This window comes from Strongylocentrotus purpuratus, unplaced genomic scaffold (genome assembly GCF_000002235.5).
Source record: "Strongylocentrotus purpuratus isolate Spur 01 unplaced genomic scaffold, Spur_5.0 spur5_scaffold_16, whole genome shotgun sequence".
Lineage (NCBI taxonomy): Eukaryota > Metazoa > Echinodermata > Echinoidea > Camarodonta > Strongylocentrotidae > Strongylocentrotus > Strongylocentrotus purpuratus.
In genome coordinates this window covers 21,004,318-21,028,299 of record NW_022145601.1, presented here as the reverse complement: position 1 = coordinate 21,028,299, position 23,982 = coordinate 21,004,318, and the positions used below count along the sequence as shown (strand labels likewise).

The window sequence follows — 23,982 nt, the reverse complement described above, 5'->3', positions numbered from 1 at the left end:
GTGTCATGTCATTTTTATTGGACGGCTATAGGCACAGAAAAGAGGGGTCTTCGCAAGGACGGGAGGAGGGGGGGGGGGGGGGGGGGGTGGGGGTGCTTTCATGGAAAATGGGGCCCGGGATGACCAAAGTAATGATGGTAATGAAGTATACTAAAAGTGAATCTATTATGCAACTTCATTTCATTTTCATTTGAGCGTATGAATCATAATCATCTTCATCCAAGAAAGTCGAATTTTTCATACATGAGTGATTATCATTTTGCTTCATATTTATAAATGAAGTATAATTATGGTAAATATTTCATTTTGTTTTGAGGCTTCATAGAGTGATGTGGAAAGTATTAATTAGTTTAAAGATATTCAAGGAAAACAAAAATCATCGATCGATGAAAATACAAATTAAAAAAAATCTCTATTTTTCGCCAAAGAGATTGGGGAACGGATTTCTAAAAGAAGCGCATGTCCGACTTTTGCGTTTTTATCCTCACTTTACCAATAGACTAGTGTCTGTGTTTATTTGATAGCTCATGCAGTAGAGCAAGGATCCTACTTCATATCATATGATAATTTCCATGTTGTTTAATGTAAATCGGCGACACACATGACGCATAATTAAAAAATAAACACTATGTAATTGACATTATAACGAAAAATGAAGAGTCTGAGAGCTTGCCGGTGTTTAATATTTAATTTGAAATCCAAGCAACTACCCTATTCCCAAATTACCACTGTTTGGCATGTCCTAGTCATCCAATCGCTAACTGACAATGAATTATTCTGCTACTTCGCGATGTCCATTAGCTGGTATGGGGAGCATTATCCCTCCTGACTGCTCTCTGCAAACTAGAATATATACATTTCACGTCACACTAATATTTAGAACACGTCAGTAGGAGATTTATCCATCGGCGATGGAAAAGTTCCTTGTTAAACAGAATTTAGAGCCATGATCAGCTTTTTCCTTCTTGGGGAGGGGATGGGGGTAAAGCCCCAGTCCCATATAAAGCCGGACCAGCACGGACGAGCACGGACCACTCCGGACCATCCCGGACCATGGTCTGGGGTGATCTGGGATGGTCCGGGATGTTTTGTTCAAAAAATCGCAACCGCCGACCGTCTCCCCGGACCCAACACGTGGAAAATAGCCAGAGTCACGAGGCCTTGTCAAAAGGCTAGTTCGGAGTCGGTCTGAAGTTGGTTTGGCGGTATGCATGAAGAACAAGATAAGAAAAACATAACTATATAGTGATATAATAAGGGTGATTAAAATGAAGGGGAATAGATAGAAAAGATATTTTTAAAGAGATAACAACGGAACAAATAATTTGATAAGACGTAAAACACGAGAATAGACCGACCGAATTTATGACCAAAAATAATTAGTAACGTACTGATGCGACTTTGATGACGAAAAATACTATAGATGACTAGAGAAAATAAAAGTAAGTGAAGTATTTATAGTGATACCAGGGCCCCGGTGCACAAAAACTTACCATTGATGGTAACTTTGACATGAATGGCAACTACCATGGTAACAGGGCTCAACAGCCAATCAAAATCAAGGTTTCCATGGCAGGGGCGGATCTAGCTTTTTGTTAATGGGGGGAGTTAATCCAGTAGCGGATCCAGGATTTTCAAAGGGGGGGGGGGGGGGGGGGGGCCGAAATTTGAAAATCGCACCGACCAATATTTCGCTCGGGGGAGGGGGGGGGGGGGGTGCACTAAAAAAAAAAGGTTTCGTCTAAAAAACGGGCCTCATGAGGATAGTGAAGAAAATCGATTAATGAAACATGGGGCAGGAAGAAGTAGTGATATTCCCGGAGTGGGAGAGCGATATTCCTAGAGAGAAGAAAGTCCGACAATCTTTACGTGGAAAAATAAATAGAATATAAAAATTGCGATGATTACGTCTTTTATTTTGTGTGACGGTCGTAATATTTTGCTCAGTTAATCAGAAATTTAATGAATATTGGTCAATAAAATGTATAACCGCGGTGACCTTTATAGTGATATTCTGTTCCACTGTCCCTCTCTCGATGATGACTCATAAACAAGTCAAATGTCATTATTCACATCTTAGGAAACTCAGAGATAATGAATTATTCATGCCTTTTTCATTGGCCGAACCATTACCAAATACTGACATCGCGCGACATTATCAGTGTCTCCTAATATGGTAATCCAATACGATCGCCATCTTTAATTCACGAGCTAATTTGTTTGTCGTGTGAGAAAAAATGTACACAATGATATGGTGCGGTAATATTTGACGTCTGACTGGGTGTTTGCCTAAGCAACCGGTCAACGTAGATTTAGCATTAATAGCACGGATAGACATGCTGCCTTGAATCGAACAATATTTGAACAAGACAGACTTTTTTTTTAAAAATCTTATTAATTGTATTGTGTTGCATTTATTTAATCGCGTTAAAATCTGCTCTCAGGCTAGAAGGTGCTTTCCAGCAAGGCATCGAACAGAAGTTCAAACAAAACAATGCACTCATGTACATAACATGGCTACATAACGATATACAAGAAAATCACATACATTCATACAAGAATAACAACATTTAAATGACTAAGGAAAAAAAGAACAGCATAACAATACGAAGAACCATGGTATTTAAAGCGACAGTAAAAGTAAATGAAAAAATACATAAATTAGTTTATCATGACCAGTAACAATTAATGAGGGTGTGTGTGGGTGTATTAAGAAAGGGAGAGACTTCTTACGGATGCCGTCATGTTTTTCTCTACTGTAATATTTGCCGGTAGGTTATTGTAAAGCTTTGAGGCTGAATATAATGGACCCTATTTCTGAAAAAGTTTGTATGTGGCCGTGGTAGTTCAGTCTGATAATTCATGTTATCATGTTTAATCTCTTTTTAACAAAAGGTAAATTTGTAAGTTTTTTTTTCAACCTTCGAGAATTATTTTAAAAATGCAATATAGTACATTTGATTATAATGGGTCAGAGCCAGATATTCATCTTTAAAAAAACAAAGACACACTCACACCCTCACACTCACACCCCTATCCACACACATGCACGCATACAAATGATACCCCCCCCCCCCATCCAAGGGATTTACGCCCTTGGCGGCATGAAACAAACATACATAAATTTCATGAAGTTGCGCAAGAACCCAAAATGGTGGCTCGTTAAGGAGTTCACGAGGACAAAGTCTTTCTGATAAGATCTTGATTAGTTTATTGGCAAGATAACGGAAGAGGCTATTACTCATTAACAAATTGCCAAGTAAAATACACCTCAAAATGTAATTACACTATAGTATTGGTCCATTGCATGATGAAAATATGAACCAAACAAAAAAGTTAAAAAAGAAACTGGTATGGAGATAAAAACAAGATAAAATGTTTGTGAGTATTTTACGTGCTTTTAGTTTATTTTACTTTATTATCTGTTATTGTTAATTTTAATTTACTGGCAAGATAACATAAGAGGCTATTATTTATCAACGGAGTAAATTGCCGAGCAAAATACACCTAAACAATTGGTCCATTGAATGATGAACATATGAAACAAAGCAGATTTGTTCGAGATGAAACTGGTATAGATAAATTATAGAGATAAAAACAAGATAACACGTATATGAGTATTTTCATGCTTTTAGTTAATTTACTTTATTATTTGTTATTGTTGATTTTAGTTCATTGACAAGATTAAACTGAAGAGGCTATTACTCATTAACGGAGCAAATTGCCGAGTAAAATACACCTCAAAAATGTCATTAAACTATTGGTCCATTGAACGATGAAAATATGAAACAAAGCAGATTCGTTCAAGAAGAGTATTATACTAATAGATATAGAGATAAAAACAAGATAACACGTATATGAGTATTATACGTGATTTTTGTTTATTTTAATTTTATTGTTGTTATTTTTAGTTTATTGGTAAGATAACAGAAGAGGCTATTATTCATTAACGGAACAAATTGCCGAGTAAAGTACACCTCAGAAATTCTACTATTGGCCCATTGAATGATGAATATTGTTTGTTTACGCTCATCTTTTATGCGAGGATAATAATTGAATCAGATGAGGTAACAAAAGGAAGCTAAGTTCTACCCGTGTTATGTAACCAAAGTTTCCGTTACGTATGTTTTATGAGATGTGAAGTAATAAACGCTGTTATATAACACTGCGCCATATATCACATGCTTTCATGCATGGCTGTACAATAACGAGAAGGGAATTCATATGACGTATTATTGAAGTAAAAATGATTGAAAGCATTTTTTGCTTCAATTTTGTAATGACCTCAATTTAGATTTTAGAGAATTACCATGGAAAGGATGGGACGCGTTATCCACCCCCCCCCCAATACCATAATTTTGACATGTTTCAAATATATCTCGCTCCGTTTTTCATGCATGGTAGTTATCTGTAAAAGTTAAAACATACCGTGATACAACCCCCTCTCTGTCTCTCCTCCCCTCTCTCTCTTTCTTCTCCACCTCTCTCTCACTCTCTCCTTTTTCTTGTTTTCATGTACTTAAATCTTAAAACATTCTATAACCTTACTAAAGTCATGATTGTGATATAATTGTGTTGATGTAGTCGAGTGTGCTTTAGTACAATATGATCACGAAACTGTAGAAAATATTTGTTTTCTTTTTTAATAATGTGCTTACAAATCAATTCAAAACAAATGTTATGAATTTAATTATGTGATTTCTTTGACTGCAGGTTTTGGTATAGCCTTTTGGAAGAGTTGGGAATTGACCCTCGTTCTTCTATCCACGACCCCTCTACTAGCAGCAGCTGGGGGCTTCATGGCTTATGTAAGTACATCAAGGATAGGTATTTAAAGCGCACTGTACTATTTGTAGCTACTTGCGCCCTCTATATAGCAAACAATGCCTAATCGGTGACCATTGGTCCCCATGATCCACTTTTCCCCATGTTAATTAAGAGCTGATTCGATGAGATAGCCACCTGTCAGTGATCTAATCCCTCCTAGCCAAACTAGTACAGACGGGCTTTAAAGCTTTCCTGCATGGTCCATGCTCCCCATTTATAAAAGATGTTATGTCTCCTATTTGTATTACTATCTTTATAATTTTGTTTTCCAGTTCGTACTAGATAACAGACAAAAAGAGGGCGATGATGTAACACTAGTGGTACGATCCCTTACCCCTCCTAAACTCTCACACCCCTACCATGATATTTATTTATTAATTGTTTATTCCTTTTTTCATTTAATTGATTTTATGAGTAAACAGGATGGCTCATTTCGCCTTTAAAATTGTTATTCCCTCAAGAAATTTTTACAACATTTACCCATTATATGTATTGAATTAAATTTCATATTTTATTGCGACAAATTGGCAACACCAGTGAACCTAAACGTCTCACTGATTATGTTTCTCTAGTTTCTGACATCCTTCGCAAAGCTAGAGCAGGAGTCGTACGCCCAAGCCGGGAGTGTCGCGGAGGAGGTTTTGTCTTGCGTCAGGACTGTCATAGCATTTGGAGGAGAACAGAAGGAGGTCACTAGGTAAAATATAGTTTTCAAACTGTTATCAAATGAAGGTTACTATACTAAGTAACAATATGAAAATGTCAACTTCTAACAAAATTCTTCTCAAGCCATGGTAGAGACATTGGTCATAAGCATATGAAGATGATAAACTAAAGATGATCATGATTTACATCCAAATACTTTTTCTTCTTCCAAATGTTTACAAATTTATATATAACAGCAAATAAACAACTTATGCAATATCAACATAATCTTTAACAATGCAAGTGTTTTTGCATGACTTCAGATCTTTACAAATTTACAGCCTAAAAAGTGTGTCCTCCGAAAAGACCCATCATTAAAAAGTCTTTTAATAAGGTGTTTATTAATGCTCAACTCCTTATATTTACAAATCCCTTGAATGTTCATATATTCCCCAGCAATTTCAAAGGACCAGCTAATTTATAGACCTCTCATATATTTCTTTTTATCAACCCTTCATCTTTTCTCCATTCTCTCCATTCCTCAGGTACGAGAAGGAGCTGAAAGAAGCCAGAGATGTGGGCGTGAAGAAGGGCGTGACTTCGGGCGTCGGCATGGGTATCACCATGTTCATCATGTTCGGGTCCTATGCACTTGCTTTCTGGTGAGAACCCCATTGGATTAAGGTTGATGCATGATTGTATGATTGAACTCTCATGTGTTTTATTAAGTTAGAAACATATTGGAAACATCACACCTATACGTATTGCTTGGAAAATTGCTGTTCATTAAAGTGGTTTCTTGTTCTACACAAACAATGGTTCTAGGACAATTACCTCCTGGAAAATATAATTGAAAAAATAAAAATAGCAATACCTGTAATTGTAATAATCTGTAATTGTAATAATGCGTAATTATTCATCACCATTTCAAGGTATGGGCCTAAACTCGTTGCCGATGGGCGTATAACTGGTGGTGACGTCATGATCGTATTCTTCAGCGTCATGATCGGTTCGTTCTCCATCGGGAACATCTCGCCTTCCATGACAGCAATCACGGCAGCAAGGGGTGCGGCAGTGACCCTCTTCGACGTCATCGATGCCGTAAGTCCCTGATCTTGTCACTCTTTCTATTCCTGTGTTCACCTCTTTTCTCGCTAACATTCTCTTTCCCTATCTCCATTTCTTTTTCTTTCCCTCCCCCTCTCGCCTTCTTCCAAATTTTTTGTGCTATTTCTCTGGTTTCCCTCCTTTTCCCCTTTTCTTCATCACCCCTTCCCCTCCCTCTCTTTTCACTTGTTTCTCTCAGTTTCAGTTTTCCCCAGTTTGTTTATATTCTGCTGGTATAAACAATCCAACAATTGAGAATCCCTTCTTTTTTAGCTCCTATCGAAATGCAGAACCACAAAATTGACTTGAAGTGCATAATGAGCCATGAAATGGTTCTACAAATTGATATTGTTTAAAAGTCAGAATGAACGCCAGATAACTCGAACTACATTGAAATGGGCCGACCACATTTCTTGTAATCTTGAACCGGGATATCCCTTTAGACTGACAGCACATGAGACTTTAATAATGCTCACAAGACCAACGATGTTGGTCTCGTCACGAACCCTCAGAAAAAATTATCAGAGGTCCGCAAAACCAAAATATTGGTTTTAAGGGCTGCCAATCTGGTACTTCGTTGGTTTACTGAACCCTCATAGCTTCAGAAGGTCCTTAAGGATTATGGCAATCTTGAAATGTATTGTTTGCATGTTTGAATATATAAATAATACACAGCAGTGAGGGCATTAGTAAGAATTACCCACACAGTACCTTTGGAACAGTCTAACAGCCGAGGGTGTTTGGACTGCTTTGAAGGTACCGAGTGTGGGTTATTTTACTAATGCCCAAACAAAATGATGTGTATTATTTGTTTTATAAGATTATGTTTTATAACATGATTTTGATAATATGACCGGTCATTACCATTGGATAATGACCGGTCATTAAATCCAAGTTAGGCAAAATAAATGGCTGGTCATGTGTACGCTTTCAACCAATCATTTGATTAGGATCCACGTCAGCATCTTATAAATGAAAATCAGATAAACAACCAACTGCTCTCTTTCTTTCTCTGTCGATCACCAGAGGCCAGCTATCGATACTCGCTCCAAGAAGGGGATCGTACCGGCAGAGATGACGGGGAACATAGACTTCCAAGGGGTGGAATTCTCTTACCCCACCCGGGACGATGTACCGGTGTTGAAAGGTGTAGACCTGAGCATTAGGAAGGGGCAGACGGTGGCCTTGGTGGGGTCCAGTGGATGTGGCAAGTCGACCACTATCAACCTGCTCCTACGATTCTATGAAAAGTTGGGTGGCAATGTGAGTAAACGAAGATTAACATTCACACAAAAAAATGTTTTTGAAGTGTGCAGGGGGGAGTTTCATACAGCTGTTCGTAAAGTTACGCATGACTTTATGAACGACTTGTATATGAAAAGCCAAATGGGATGCTCAATCATTATTACCTGCATCAACTAAAGTTGAACTGTGCAGATATAGATTAACATTCTTATTATAACAAACATTTTTAATGCAAAGTATATTTTTTGCCATAATTTAATTGTGGTTTTTGGAAATATCAAAAAAAAATTGGACATCCTATCTGGCACCTCATATACAAGTTGTTTGTAAAGTCACCCGTAACTTTACGAACAGCTTTATGAAACACCCCCTGGTGTGTTTGGTCTTTCAAGTTTCTTCAATGCTATTGCCAAAGACATTCTAAATCTTTCCTTCTCATATCATAGCATATCTGATTTAAAGAAATTAAAATGCACGTTGTATCCTCGAATCTAAAGATATGTGTTTAAATAAAGAATTTCCCATTTTGTTATCTCTCAACACAAACAGTTGTGTTTCGATCCTTCAGAATTTTTGATCAACTCAAGTAAAGTGGTTAATTCACCTGTTCATACTATTACTTGTACTGTTTGTCCCAAACTAGGCACCATATCTTTCTCTTTCGACCCATGCTAGGTAAATATTTACCCAGTGAAAAGATATTTGTTAGTTATAATGGCAACCTGATGAGATCATGGACTTGTTTCACAAAGCCTTTTCTCAATGACAAATGACAAAAAAGATCAGTGACGAATCTGCTGATAACCAATCAGAAGCAAGGATTTCAGTAGCTTATAACAAAGACAGTCATTTGTCACTGATGACAAGTTTTGTGAAACGCCCCCCAGGAGGGATATTTGAGCACACTGTGTGTTATTGTGTGATGGACATGAATGCTAAACTATCACTTTATACATTGTCCTTATTTGAATATTACCAGTCTGATAGTAAAAACCTGTATTGTTTCTATATGACTCTCATCTCATCTTCAGATCCTAATCGACGGGCATAAGATTGAAGAGCTGAACCTCCACTGGTTGAGGAGACACATGGGTGTGGTCAGCCAGGAGCCGGTCCTCTTCAACTGTTCCATAGAAACCAACATCTCTTACGGAAGAGACGGTGTCACCAAGGAGGAAATCATCAAGGCTGCCAAGATGGCCAACGCCCATGACTTCATCTCAAAACTACCCAAGGTGGGTCTGACATTGTCAAAGAAAAATCAAAATTGGGTCTATGTCCATTTGATTTAGGGTGGTCATCAGAAATGATGTAGTTGACTTTAAAAAACAAACAGGTTTAGGTACATGATAATAAAGAATATCGTCAAGGTACATTGACTGCAAATACACACAGACTATTTAGATCAGTGGGAAGAGTATTGATAAGGGAAATGGAAGACCTTCTCTGTATTATGGGGCGTTCCAAGAAAGCTGCAATCAATTGCGAAGCCCCAAAATCAAGCGTAAGTCTTGATCGCAACTCAACTCTCTTTAAACTCTCCATTAATAAGAGAGAAAGAGGGAGAGAGAGAGAGAGAGAGAGAGAGGGAGAGGGGGGGGGGGGAATAAAAGCTAGATCTAGTAAATAACTTAATTTGATTGTTAAAACTTCAATCCTAACAAAATCCTAGGAAATTTAGGAGACCAGTAGGAGGAGGGGGGGGGGGGGGGGGGGTTGCAAGAAAGTTAATTTGCAATCGATTGCAAATAGTAGTTGCAAATTTTGCAACTTGCAATCAATCGCAGCTTTCTTGCTCATTATGCGAGCATGCTTGCCGATCCATCTACAAGATAGGGGTAGAAAGTAGCGATCTGCATCCATACATATTACTTCCTTGAATACACAATTAATTCAATTCCATTCAACTGAGCTCACTTTATTTCAAATCAATTAAAATATATATATTAAAGGGAAAATCATGATATAAAAATCATAAAAGTATAGACAAATGGAAGTTGCGGTTGGTGGAAAATAAACACCACCCCAAAAAAAAAATTTAAAAAAAAAAAAAAAAATGAAAGCTTTTGTTAGGGCACCAATCTTTAATTTTTAGAGGGAATGCTTGACCCTTGAATCAATGACCCGACTTTAGTTTTGTCAATAGATATCATAATATCCTATTAGGGGCGACTACCATGGTAACAGGGCTCAACAGCCAATCAAAAGCAAGGTTTCAATGGTAGTTACTATGGATGGCAAAGTTACCATCAACGGTAAGTTTTGTGCAACGGGCCCTACGTTTTATACTATATTTCTAATTTCAAAGTTTATGACATGGACGTTTCATAAAGTGAAATGCGGGCGTGATCCTACATGGTGAGGTTGTGTACATCTCAGTCATAACCTCACTGTCAATTTCATCGTGCAGGGTTATGATACGATGGTTGGTGAGCGTGGAGCCCAGCTGTCCGGTGGTCAGAAGCAGAGAGTAGCCATCGCCAGAGCTCTGGTCAGAAACCCACCTATCCTTCTACTGGACGAAGCCACCTCAGCCCTGGACCGAGAGAGTGAGAAGGTCGTACAACAAGCTCTGGATAAGGTAAGACTGGTAGCTAAAAAAGATTAGAAATATTGTTTTCTCCCAAGAATTTTTGTAATCATACTTGCACCCTATAAATAGTTATTTAAACGATGTTTTTATTCAATACCTATGTGGAAAAAATATATATTCCGTCATGAATAAGGAAAAGAATTGTCACTAGAGAAACAATGATGAACCCCTGTAAATGAAGTTTTCCTGGCATCTACTGAATGTTTTTCTGTACAGACCAAATTGGAGAGGAGCTCACAAGATACGTCACAGTGTAGCCAATTTGTGTTTGATTGATAGTAACTTCAATAACTCATAATTTTGTTTAAATGCTAATTTGCTCAAACATTCCCTGACCTGTTCCTCTTATTCTTCTGCTTCTAATGGAACCAACTTAGTATCAGGATGGATTTCCCCTTAAAGTACAAATTACCAACACATTTGCAGATCAAAGGGGAGATTTATTGATTTGCTAGCCAACACATTTTTTAATTTGTTTGGTATTTGCATTTAGGGAAACCTTACTTAATTCACTTTGTTCTGCCATTTTCTCTTTAATTATTCTGATGTATAGAACGTAACATTAGGCTCACTAAATATGATCTGCATTGCACTTAAATCTTAAAGTGCAAATGTATAAAACTTGATTATTTACCCTGATTATTTATTATGGGGTGTTTTCAGATTTCAATTGTTCTGCCATTTTCTTTATCATCCTGAATAAACTTGTATAGGCTTCGGAAGGTCGCACAACCCTTGTGATTGCTCACCGCTTGACTACCATCAGGAATGCTGACGTCATCTACGCCTTCGAAGACGGGCGGGTCGTCGAGTTTGGTGATCACGCTGAGTTGATGAAGAGAGACGGGGTCTACAAGCAGCTTGTGACACTGCAGACTCTTGATGGTGCTGGTGGTACGTTAGAACAATGAAAAAAATACATGGGGCTCAGGGTGAAATAGCCCCCGAAATGCCCAAAAGAGCCCCCGAAAATCAGAAAATACCCCCCATAAATTTGCATAGAGATCAATGCAAAACAAATTTCAGAATGTTATTTTTATGCAGGCAAGCACGAAAAGTAGCCCCCAAAAAATAAATGTTGATTTTTTCCCTGCGTTAGAATACATGTAGGCCTATCTATAGAGAGGGGTGATGTATGACACCCCCCCCCCCCCCTTGAAAAACAAATTCATGATGAAAATGTTATCATTCCAGGGAAAGGAACCTACCACCCCCCCCCCCTTCCATGCCCTTTGGCTCAACTGAATTCCAACAATCCTGTTCCTTAGGAAAGAAATTACTTTGAGTTCGTTGTGTTTTTAGCAAAATGTTGTTGGATCATGAAATCATATACATGTACATCCAAAGTGAAGAAGATTAATAACAACGGTTGGTTAGCAATTTTGAACAAGATCTTTGGATGCTATTATTGTTATTTATTTTTAAGGAAGGTGCTGCTACAATCAAAGATCCATATGTTTAAAAGTTGGTGCTGTTTTGCATTCCCCTCCCTTTCTTTTTTACAGAGGAATCAACATCAACTTCAAAAGAAGTTGTTCGAAAAGAATCCATCAAACGACTACCATCTCGTCAAATGTCTCGTCAGATCTCACGACAAATGTCCAACGGCAGTGGCAAAATGGAAGAAAGTGTCGAGGTAAGTGAAGGTTTCTTACTACCTGTACATTTACATGTGTGTTTTTTAGGCTCATTTTTTCTTAGCTCGGTCACTCACTCAGTACTGCAGTCTCGCATGTCGGAATACTAAAACATTAGGCACATGCCAGATTCATTTTCTTGTTTCATTTCATTTTACAGATATTGTAAAAGATGTCAAATGTGATCAATATTTTATTTATTTCTGCATTTTTCCAAATATATTAACAGAATAACAAAGAATATAAAAACATAAGGTATAATACAAAATATACAAACAATGTTAAATTCATGTGCAAATTTTTTTTTTTTTTTTTTTTTTTTTACATATGTACATATAATAACGAAAGTTGATATTTCTATAACATATAAATTTAAAGTATTATCCAAACTATCAGTTGAAAAAGTGCAGAAGACCGCGATCATAAGCGAAGCTTGACTAGGATGGCGGCCTCGACAATATTAACCACATTCCTATTTTTAATGTTGGTTCACAGGTAAAGGAAGAAGTTGAGGAGGAGGAGGTGGAGGAGAGAGGTTATCTTGAAATCTTGAAGATGAATAAACCGGAGTGGCTTTACATCGTTGTCGGCTGCGTTTTTGCTGGAATCCTTGGAGTCGCCATGCCTGCTTTCGCTATTCTTTTCAGCGAGGTCATCGCGGTAAGTAGATCGGCAAATACGTGTGTGGGTAGAAAACAGTGGAAGCATCAAGATATTTTGCTTTGGGATGCATGGTAAAAATTGCCCCCATGGATATGATATTTTGGTTAGTTGACAATTAAATCTATCAACAGCATGATTATATTTAAAGACTAAAACAGTGATGGATATTTATACCGGGAGGAGCCTTTTCAGTTCAATAGCCTTTGCTATATACTCCCTCACATCCACTTTATCACAGTGTTAGCATCCTTTCTCATTTTTATCATTTTTCTAATTTCTGTACACTGTTGTTCTTAAATTGTTTATTCTACATACATTGTACTTTTTAAGAGATGTGAAATGAATAAATTTGAAAATGAATTTGAACTTGACTTTCAAGAAATCATCATTCACGGAAGGGGCATTTCAATAGCTTTGTGCGTAATCTAATGAAGCCACATTCTACTAATAAAACCCCACTAGCGCCATTTTGTGTCAGCTGTAGCAGTATGGTCCCCTAACTATATACTGCGCTTTTGTTCTATATTGCATCGAATCCTCTGAAATTGGGTTACCTGCACAGTTGGCAAGTTAACCATGTGATGATGCTGTACAATAAACAGCACGCTAGGGCAGACAGTTCATCAGTTCAGTAACGCTTTAAATTGTGTGAAATGTAATAATGATTAATGATTTATATATGTAATACAATATAAGATTAAAATGGCCCTTGGGTTGGTTTCTCAAAAGTGTTTTTTGATGGTGGTATTCAAAAGAACTTCTTTGATCTAATTTTTTTACTTCATTTTTGTTCTCACTTTTTTGCTGTGATCATTATTTAAAGCCAGCTTATTTGAGTTTTAAGGTCTAAATGTAAAGACAATTATTTGACGAGAAATTCTTTGGCTCGATCACCTTTGCGCTTCAGATCTTCAGTTTGCCCGCTGACGAATTGAGAGAGGAATCTGTTTTCTGGGCCCTGATGTTCCTGGCCCTCGGAGGAGCATTCTTTGTGAGTAACAGCGTCACCGGTTACTGCTTTTCAATCTCTGGAGAGGAGTTGACCCTGAGGCTTCGCAAGAAAGCGTTCTGGACCATCCTCCGTCAGGTAGGCCTATATCTTGATCTCTATTGAATTTGATCATGCTAGCTTGCTGCACGGAAGTTATCAATACATTATTATTTTGATTTATTTGTATCCAACATGTGATCGCATTTCAACATAAGCTGATTTTCAAAGTGGTCATGATTTGCAACTGTTTGAGAGAGAGAGGGAGGGAGGGAGGGAGGGAGGGAGGGAGGGAGGAGGGAGGGAGGGAGGGAGGGAGAGAGAGAGAGAGAAAGAGAGAGAGAGAGAGAGAGATTGAGAGAAAGAGAGAGACTGTTAGGCCCAGTCACAGTAGGATAATATTCAATCAAAATTGTACTTACATGGCAAAAGAACAATTCAAATTAAACAAAAACATTTTCAACTGAATAGAAAGAAATTCATGCACTTTTCAGTCACTGGTTGACATTCTTATTAATTGTTATATATATATATATATTTTTTTTTTTAAAGGACTGTGCATATTTTGACCAACCAAGTCACAGTACTGGTGCCCTTGCTACAAGGCTATCATCAGACGCATCAAATGTCAAAGGGGTAAGTCAAATTAAAGAAATAGAAAGGATGTTTTGAAACCCTTTATATGCCATGCATAATATTGTCCCTGTCCCAAATTTTATTTATCGTGGGATAATATTTATCGTGGGATAAATATACCAAAGGTTTCAAGATTATTAAACTGTTTCCAATGCAAGATTAATCTATGTCAGTGTCAAAAGAGTATTGTTTAGCGCAATATCGCATGCGTGGCAAATTAGCGACTATGCAGAAAGGTAAAAGAAGCAACTTTAATTTCTTTGAACATGTTTAATCCATAATAAAAAAATACAGCATTATTGCCAGTGAAGCTGAAATGGTTTTATTTGAAAAAAAATATATAATTGAGGTAATTATTCTAAAAGATCATACAATTCCCAGGCTAATTGTGAAATCTATGTAAAGAATTATGTTGTATCTATACAGGATTTAGAATAAGGAAGGGGGCACAGCTGTTTCCAACATATATTTCTTAAATTTGTTTTAAATGCTTATAATTGATTTGTAATTAAACATTTCAAAGGGGGTCTACAAGCACATATTAATGGCTCCTTCTGATATGATGTGGCAAAACTGCATTGGTTCTTTTATAATGACATACTTAAAGGTAAAGACCAGTATTGGAAACGCCCCAATTTCAAAAAATGAAATGGAAGCTCTCATTACCAATCATGTGAAAGAATATGTTTGACTAATACATGATGATAAAAAATTTGCCGGGAAACCGCCTAATAATTCATATATTTGGTAAATTTGTTTCTCTCATGGTCTGTGAGAGATATAGGGTAGTCCCATATACATCTTTCTGTGTATAGTGCTTGTAACTTTACGAAGAATGGGCCAAATTTCTTATCATTTTGATGATTCCAGAACCTTGCAGATGCTAGATGCTAGATGATCAACCTTTCTGATCGATTCCACAACGTTTCTTTCGCAATGCAATCGCATGACCATAACTGGTCTTTACCTTTAAAGCGTAATACATTTCAAACTTCTATAACACAGAGCTAAGGAGATACGCACAGGGCCTTTGTTGTGTGAAGTTTCCATTCATTTTAAAGGGATAGTTGAGTTTTGTTTTCAGACCGCAAATGCCTTCAAAGTGCATGGTTATTCCTTTATTCTTATTTATGACATTTATAGTGCCCTTTTAGAACCTAAAATTGCTATGAAGGTCATTTTAGACCCCAAAATGTGTAAAATTTAGCCAACACGATCATACCAATTCAGCTCCACTTAAAAAAAACAAACATGGTGACCGTTAATTAATTATTTAATTAAAATTAACAATACATGAGCCAGCTAATTGTGGGTAATATAAGCAACACGAAAATGCCAACAAAAAAGCCAACATCGGCATTGACTGAAATACGATGTAAAAGGCGTTATTTTTTTTTTTCAACGTTTTTTTCAAATTTGTCAAAATATCTAATATTTGTGGTAGTACACAAGTATTAGAAATTGTTATATTTCAGCCGTCTCTGAACCGATTTTGATCAGACAAAGATGATTTTTTCATTTAAATTTCTTTCAAATTTGACAGTTTTTCATTATCTCACAACAAAATTATTTTGTATAGTGCCCTCTGCAACATAACTCCACTATCCCTTTAAGTGCTGCATTGTTTTCTTGGGGTGGTTTACCATGTGATATCTGGAAGAGATTAGAGTTTACTTTAGTATGAACAAAGGGCATAAACTAGTTGTGCCCTCCCCCCCCCCCCCCCCCCCCCCCAAGTCTTCAGTTGTCTCAATTTAAGTCTCTTCCATCCTCCTCCGTCTACGCAGGCCACCGGAATGCGCATCAGCACCATCGTGCAGGCTATCGTAACCATGGTCGTCGCTATCACCATTGGCTTCATCTTCGGCTGGAAGTTGGCTCTCCTCATCTTCGGTTGCCTCCCGGTCCTGGCCCTCTCCGGTGCTCTTGAGATGAAGATCCTCCAGGGTGGGCATGAGAAAGACGCCGCCCTCATCGAGGAAGCCGGCAAGGTACGGACTCGTTCAAAATTTTTTTTTTCTCCATGCAATTTTGATTCGCCATGTCAACCTTAATAGAAAGTCGGGACACCTTTATCTTATATCCCACGCTGCCACCATGACTTTAACCCATTGCTTACTGGAACCTGGTGGTCTCTGTGTTAAGTCTATGGGAATTAGATAATTCAGTAGTCAACGGGTTAATGAATGAATTAAAGAAATTGATTGATTTTCTAGAAAGAAAAGATAAAGGGTAAGTTTACATAAATTCATATCTCTCATGTGTAGGCCTATCACACTTTTATATAAACTAACTATTTTTATTCTTGAAATGGAACCTTCTTTTTTAAATTGGATATCTATTTTAACTTCAAGTGATAATGACTTCTATTTTTTGTTCTCTATATGTTTGTTTATATCTGTCCATGCCCAATGTTATAACAGCATCAACTAGTCTTTGTACAAACTTCATTCCCCTGTATTTAATAGCGTGCAATTGAGTATACTATTTGTTAATGTCGACTGGTTTACTCACATATTGCTTTTCTCTTCATCCGTTGACTGCTGAACTCTCTATTTCCCATAGGCATAGTACAAGGACCACTCGGTTTCAGTAGGTAATAGGTTAATTTATATCTATATCTATACATAAGTGCCATTTAGAGCTTACATTTTTTCTTCATATATAAATTGAGATCCCAGCACAAAACTCTAAATACAAAGAGAAAAAACGTTTTTAGTTATACATGTAGGTCTCTTTCGAGTGTCAAAAATTGATTCATACCTTTTATACCGTCATCATTCCTCTTCTCTTCACTCTACAGATTGCCGCTGAAGCAATTGAGAACGTTCGTACTGTAGCCTCTCTCAACCTTGAGGATAGGATGATTGCGAATTATACTGAGCAGCTGCAAAACCCCTACAGGTAAATGGAACGATCCAAAACTATTCTTAACTATTCAGAGAAAAAAACCTATTATCCTTCAGTTTAACAGAACGATCCATGTTTTAGCAGTTAGAAAACCCATAAATGTGATGTGCCTACATCATTCATTAATTAATATAGGGGGTCTATATATACATATATATAATATATATATATATATAATATATACACACAAGGAAAGGGCAAAGGTCAAGTGACTGGTCTAGCTGTATCCCAAGCAATGCGTCTAGTCATTGTAAGAGGTCCACTTAAATATAATTTGCTTTTAAAGCAGAACTGCACTACTTGTAGCTACTTGCGCCCTCTATATAACCAACAATGCCTAAGTGGTACCCAATGGTCCCCCATGATCCCCTTTTTCTTATGTTAAGTGGGAGCTGATTTCATGAGATAACCACCTGTTAGTGACCATGCAGAGAGGTAGATCCCTCCTGGCCAAACTGGTGCAGACAGGCTTTAAATCTACTATAATATCATCTGTATAAAAATCATTAAATGGGTCCGTTGTTTTCTTTCCCTTGATCACTTGTTACAGGCAAGGAAAGATTAACAGCCAGATTAATGGTCTGGCCTTTGCTGTCTCCCAGGCGATGATCTTCTTCATCTATGCAGCATCCTTCCGTCTGGGAGGATACTTGGTATCCATTGGTGATATGACAGTAGATGAGGTCTTCAAGTGAGTGTTTAGTGATTCTAGATTCAACATAATGCAAACTGGATTGGTCCATGGTCAGATGGATAGATATATATAGGCTTTGGTGTCTCACAGAGAATGATCTTCTTAATCTATGCTGCATCATTCAGGCTTTAAGGGTATGAGACCCGCTGGAGAGATTAGCAGAGATGATGTTTTTAAGTGATTGTGTGATTCAAGATTAAAGATAGATGGATGGATAGATGGAAAGATAGATATATAGAGAGATAGATGGATGGATAGATAGAAAGCTAGGTAGATGGATAGATCGATAAAGCTTTGGTGTCTCACAAGGAATGATCTTTCATCTGTGCCATATCATTCTGTCTATGAGAATACCTGGGTCCAGTCTTACAAAGAGGTGTGATTGATCCAAATCAATCGCAAGTTTATAGTCTCCTATCTCTTATTTCATAATCAGTCTCAAACAGGTGATACATTCTTAATTGTTATGTCATTTTGTCTTTGGTGATAAAACCTTCATTCTTTTATTTACTATAGAGTTGTCTTTGGGGTTGCTTTTGCCGGCATCTCGGTCGGTCAGTCACTGGCTTTCCTCCCAGACTACGCCAAAGCTCGCCACTCAGCAGATCTTATGCTTCACCTGTTCAGCATCAAGCCGCTCATTGATAATTATTCCACGGATGGAGCTCAACCGGTAAGAATTAAAAGTGGAAGGAGTACCGTAGAAGTAGGAGTATGAGTGATAATTATTGTAGTGGATTTGATATTGGTTTGGTGATGTGGGAATGGTCTTGGTGGGGGATTGGTAGGGGCAATTGCAGTGGTGGGTAGTAGTGGAAGGGGTAGTGGTAGTGATGGTAGTGATATTGGTGATGGTAGTGGTAGTGGATGTGGTGATGTCTTGAGAAGGATGGTAGTGGTGGTGGTGATGGTGATAGTGGTGATAGTGATGGTTAAAGGTGATGGAGGTGATGATGGTCATGATGTTGGTGTTGGTGGTGGTGGAGGTGGCGATGGTGATGGAATTGTTCAGGAAGAGATGATGGGGGTGATGGTGTAGTAGTGGTAGCTATAGTAATGCTTGTATAAGTGTACTAGTATGTTCAAGTGAATGTTTGCTCCTCATCAATAAAATTTAATAGGCCTAGCTGCATTGAATGATTCAGAAAATATCTGTCAGATTATGTGTTTAATAGTTAATAAAAATTACATTTTTTTATACAATCTGGAATTATTTTACTTAAATAACAGCAAAAGGTGGATGGTAAGATCGAGTACAGTGGTCTCAAGTTTTCCTACCCAACTCGACCTGACGTCACCGTCTTGAAAGGGCTGAGTCTCACCATCAAACCAGGCCAGACCGTAGCCCTGGTAGGAGAGAGTGGGTGTGGTAAGAGTACTCTGGTGTCACTCCTAGAAAGATTCTATGATCCCGCACAAGGTTCTGTGGTAAGATATTAACTTATTTAGCTTATAATACTTATTAAACTTAGTATACCTCCCCTGCTTCTACAAGTAGTTTTTAAGTGCAATTTTAATTGTTGTGGCTATTCAAAAATCAGATATATAGAAATGAAAACAAATTTGAAGTGACTAAGGGATCAAAGAGTAAATATATATTTCAAGGGGATACCAATTAATTTGTATTTTACCTGTTTATATGCTTGTGTATTTATATATTTTGTTTTTGATGCTGTTATTTGTTTCTATTATTACCAAACAGGGCCTCATGGAAGACCACCAAATAGGTGATATGTGCCACCCTGTATAAATACCAGAAATAAATAAATAAATAAATAAATAAAGATTACAATTACGATCAAAAACTGTATTGATGAGGTTAATAGTGAAAAAATATTGCCCCATAAATTTTGATTGAATAATCTCACAATTTTCTGGAGTAATTATTAAGCATGGCCTGTAAATCTCAAGACCAATGAATGAACTGTTTTTTTAATAAAACAAAAAGAGGATAGATTAATCTACTACAACCTTTTTTTTCCCACTACACAAAGGCTCTCGATGGGACGCCTGTAAAAGACATCAACATCCAGTGGCTGCGAGCAAACATGGCGATTGTGAGCCAAGAACCAATCCTCTTTGCCTGTTCTATCGGAGACAACATCCAATATGGTGTCGAAACGCCAATGGAACAAGCGGCTATTGAGAATGTCGCCAAGATGGCCAACATTCATGATTTCATCGCTTCTCTTCCTCTTGTAAGTATTGCAATAACAGTCTTTTCTTTTGGCTAGTAGCCATGATTTACCCTTCCTGTCTGTTTCCTTTTGATATTTAGCAAAAATATTGTTTAGCATTTATATAGTGGTTAATTCATCTACAAAGTGTAAAGGTGCTTTACTGAGATGCTATTACCTCAGACAACATATTCACGCTTGCCTGTGCACATTCTCTTCTCCCTGGTGAACATTCCAGCCAACCGCCATCTTACAGATACTCACAATTCTGAGCAAACTCTGATGATGTTTGCATCCTACTGAGTACACAATTAACACAATGGACACCTGGGTGGAGCTGCCCAATGTATATAATAAGAAATCCCATGCTTAAGAACATTGTTGATATGGGGATTGAACCCACACCCTTCGTATCACCAGTCAAGTGCTTAAAATCTCGACTACGACACTTTTTTTCGCCTATCGATCCCACCGCTGCCACCGTGACTATAATGAACCACTATAATACTAATACATCACATTTATAACGCGCCAAATACTTTGTTCCTAGACACAGTATATATTATTACCCAGTCTTCTGATTCAGGCTTACTCGCACACCATGTATGCACATTCTCCACTCCCTGGGGAGCATTCACTATATATTAACAGTTTACAAACCGTTTCATAAACCAATGACTTCATCATTACTGGCACTGCCGACAAGTGGCTGACAGGAAAAGGTCGAAGGTCATACATCAATGAATAAGCATAATCCTGAATCAAGAGGGCGGCAACACAGTGGCACCTATTTATCTCCTTGTCCCCCTTTCCCCCTCCTGTTACCTCCTTCAATTTTTTGTAAATATTTTTCTCCATCACCTTCTTTTCCTCTCCTTTTTCTTTGTTTTTTTCTTGCTAATGAGTTAATTTGAAGAACAAGCTTCCTTTGCTATTATTTCTTGAATAACAATGATAATTTCTCTTAAATTTATCTCTCTAAGTAACTCTCTCCTTCTTTAAGATTGAATTTTTAATAGAAGCACTTATTTGAAGTTATCCATCTCATGATATTCTCATGATTACCCTGGCTTTTGGCGATGGCATTACTAACTCGGCAGGGAGTGTAACTTTGTTAATCTAGTATCGTTTTGTTCTTATTTTCTTAGGGATATGATACTCTTGTAGGAGAGAAAGGAGCCCAGCTGTCCGGTGGTCAGAAGCAGAGAGTAGCCATCGCCAGAGCTATGGCTAGAAATCCTCGTATCCTACTCCTGGATGAAGCTACCTCAGCACTTGATACAGAGAGCGAAAAGGTAAGAATCATGCAAATTCTTGGTAGTAATTTTGCTGCTTGGTAGATATTTTCTTGCTGGTAAATTATGACAGAAGTTATGTCATTTGAAGATGATGGGTTTAAATTTATCCACTTGTCTCTAAAAGACTGTCTGGCACAAAATTTAGCAAGAACCAAGGATTATGGGGATCCTTATCCTGCATTGACCATTGCGTCTTATTTTCAGATCTGAATTCCCAAATAATGAAAGATTATCTTGCACTGATATCCCGAGTTGCATATTAGGAACAAAATATCCCTAAAGAGCTGATAGTAAATGTATCCATGACAACAAATATTTTGATAATTTTTTTTGTAAATTACGCAATGTTTCATCGTATGTGTGTGGTGGAGTGCTCTCTATTTTTTAAGGTGGCTCGGTGTGTGGTTCAATGTGTGTTCAAAATATGTGCAGTACACCTTGTTACATCATGAAATTACATTAAGTAATCTGGTAATATTCCTGTAATAATCTTATGAATGCCATCCTAGATATTGTGGAGACATTTGTCAGTGCTCTGAACACAGGCAGTTCTGTCCTTCTTTCCTCCTGGGACCCGTTTCACAAAGCCTTTTATTTAATGACAAATTACAAAAATCAGTGACAAATCTGTTGATAACCAATCAGAAGCAAGGATTTCAGTAGCTTATAACAAAAACTGTCATTCGTCACTGATGACAAGTTTTGTGAAACGCCCCCCTGTTCCTCTCTTTCTCCCTCTTCAACCGTTATGTTCTCTTCCTATCAATCTAGGTTGTCCAGGCAGCCCTTGACAATGCCATGCAGGGCCGAACATCCATCGTCATTGCCCACCGTCTCTCCACCATCCAGAACGCTGACACCATTGCTGTAATCAGAGAGGGAGTGGTCGTCGAGAGCGGTAGCCACCAGGAACTTCTCCAAAGCAAGGGACACTACTTTACGTTGACCGGTGGCAAGATTGATGTGGAATCTGAATAGACGAATGGCCTAGGCAAAAGCGGAGATTGTCTTTCGGAAACTAATACAGATTCAAACCAGGAGTCTTGAAATGCTGACCAAATACCTCTCAGTAGGTGCTGGTTGCAGAAGTTGTGTTAAATGATCAAATCGTAGAGTCAGATATGGAATGATTGATTTACGGGTCAAATTCCAAAAAAACTATTGAATGGCCAAACGTGTAAATCAGGAGCGTTTTTGTATTCTTACTAAAGTTTATAAACATTATCTTGTATATTTATCATTCTAAGAGATAGTGGAATCGTAACCATCGTAGCACTGATTGTATTTGTTGTGAGCATGTCGTTATAGAACACTGAGGTGCCTATAATACGTTTTGCTATTCCACTTAACCCCTCTCGTTGGGGGATCCCCCTGAAAAATTACATACCATTTTATACATTCTCTGGCCTTTTTCTCTCGAGTCTTGTGTATCTTTCTAGTCTTGCACATCTTTTGACATTGGGTTATAACAATTGACTTCTGTTTCAATGTCACAAGTGCTTTCGTGAATTGTACATCTATGCATCGAGACGAAAATGGAGGATTCTTATGCATAAACAAATAGGATACTGCTTTCTCTTTTCTTTATTCTTTGTACGCTTGCAATCAGGTGAATTTGAGTAAGAGGAACTTCAAAGTTTAAGCGGGCCTCTACTTTACTTTCTCTACCTCTTTCTGTGAATGATGTAATGTAACCTATACATCATTGTAAAGCATAGCGCATACCAAAGTATTTTCGAGGTTAGTATCTGGAAATAACAGTGCCTTATGATATTGTTTATTTCATTTTGTTGCGACTGAACTGTACGTGTGTGTCACCGTGAGTGCATGACGGGATAAATGATAAATGATAACTCCCCCACACATGCACTAACACATCAACAATATTTGTTGTCGCAGATACATTAACTACCGGCTCTTTTGTGATATTTTATTCATGGTATCTTGTAAAGATAAAACTGACAATGACAACCTCATTATGGAATGGAACAAAAGTCATATTGTGTTTAATGGTAGTTAATGCAGATATCTTTGAGAAGTGTTTTTTAAAGACTGGTGCAACGATGCATTTTTCTCTTCTTAACTTGAGATTACTTTTGCCGAGTTAAATTGCCTCTACCGTGTGAATCAAAAAAAAAGTTTACACCTAGAAAATTGCTAATTATTTGTAAAATCATCTATGAACAGTAAATTATGATACATCTTATGAAAGAGTGTTTAATCCCAAATCATTTGGCACCATTTTTGTGTGATATTCCACCTGTTCATCCAAGCGTGAACAAATACCACACAAAAATGGTACCAAATGATTTGGGATAAAACACTCGTTCATAAGACACAGTTTAATGTTCATCGATGATTTTTTAAATAATTAGCAATTTTCTAGGTGTAAACTTTTTTTTGGACTCACTCTCTATTCCACACGTGTTTACTTAATATTTTTGGGTGTGCATCGTAGCATAACCTTGTCAATTTGGTACCAAAGTCAGATTTTCCCATTTTCTGTGTATATATATGATACATGTAGTACCCATGTAAATATTTAAATTATTCATAGAATTG

The 23,982-nt window shown here is 37.5% G+C and overlaps 1 protein-coding gene across 4 annotated transcripts in view; it reads left to right on the top strand.

The window, feature by feature from the left end:
- LOC115924566 (ATP-dependent translocase ABCB1-like) overlaps positions 1–23,210 on the top strand; it is a 44,381-nt gene extending 21,171 nt beyond the window's left edge. For all 4 annotated transcript variants that reach the window (XM_030987030.1, XM_030987033.1, XM_030987032.1 and 1 more), the window contains exons 7-26: positions 4,714–4,808; positions 5,400–5,524; positions 6,018–6,134; positions 6,405–6,573; positions 7,606–7,842; positions 8,856–9,059; positions 10,235–10,405; positions 11,131–11,311; positions 11,923–12,053; positions 12,550–12,714; positions 13,625–13,804; positions 14,258–14,341; positions 16,129–16,332; positions 17,145–17,245; positions 17,802–17,942; positions 18,462–18,618; positions 19,176–19,373; positions 19,940–20,143; positions 21,271–21,417; positions 22,192–23,210. In XM_030987030.1, the coding sequence (XP_030842890.1) occupies positions 4,714–4,808; positions 5,400–5,524; positions 6,018–6,134; positions 6,405–6,573; positions 7,606–7,842; positions 8,856–9,059; positions 10,235–10,405; positions 11,131–11,311; positions 11,923–12,053; positions 12,550–12,714; positions 13,625–13,804; positions 14,258–14,341; positions 16,129–16,332; positions 17,145–17,245; positions 17,802–17,942; positions 18,462–18,618; positions 19,176–19,373; positions 19,940–20,143; positions 21,271–21,417; positions 22,192–22,398 (3,218 nt within the window). In that variant the 3' untranslated portion in view covers positions 22,399–23,210. The remainder of the gene's footprint in view (positions 1–4,713; positions 4,809–5,399; positions 5,525–6,017; positions 6,135–6,404; positions 6,574–7,605; positions 7,843–8,855; positions 9,060–10,234; positions 10,406–11,130; positions 11,312–11,922; positions 12,054–12,549; positions 12,715–13,624; positions 13,805–14,257; positions 14,342–16,128; positions 16,333–17,144; positions 17,246–17,801; positions 17,943–18,461; positions 18,619–19,175; positions 19,374–19,939; positions 20,144–21,270; positions 21,418–22,191) is intronic.
- Positions 23,211–23,982: the final 772 nt, after the last annotated feature.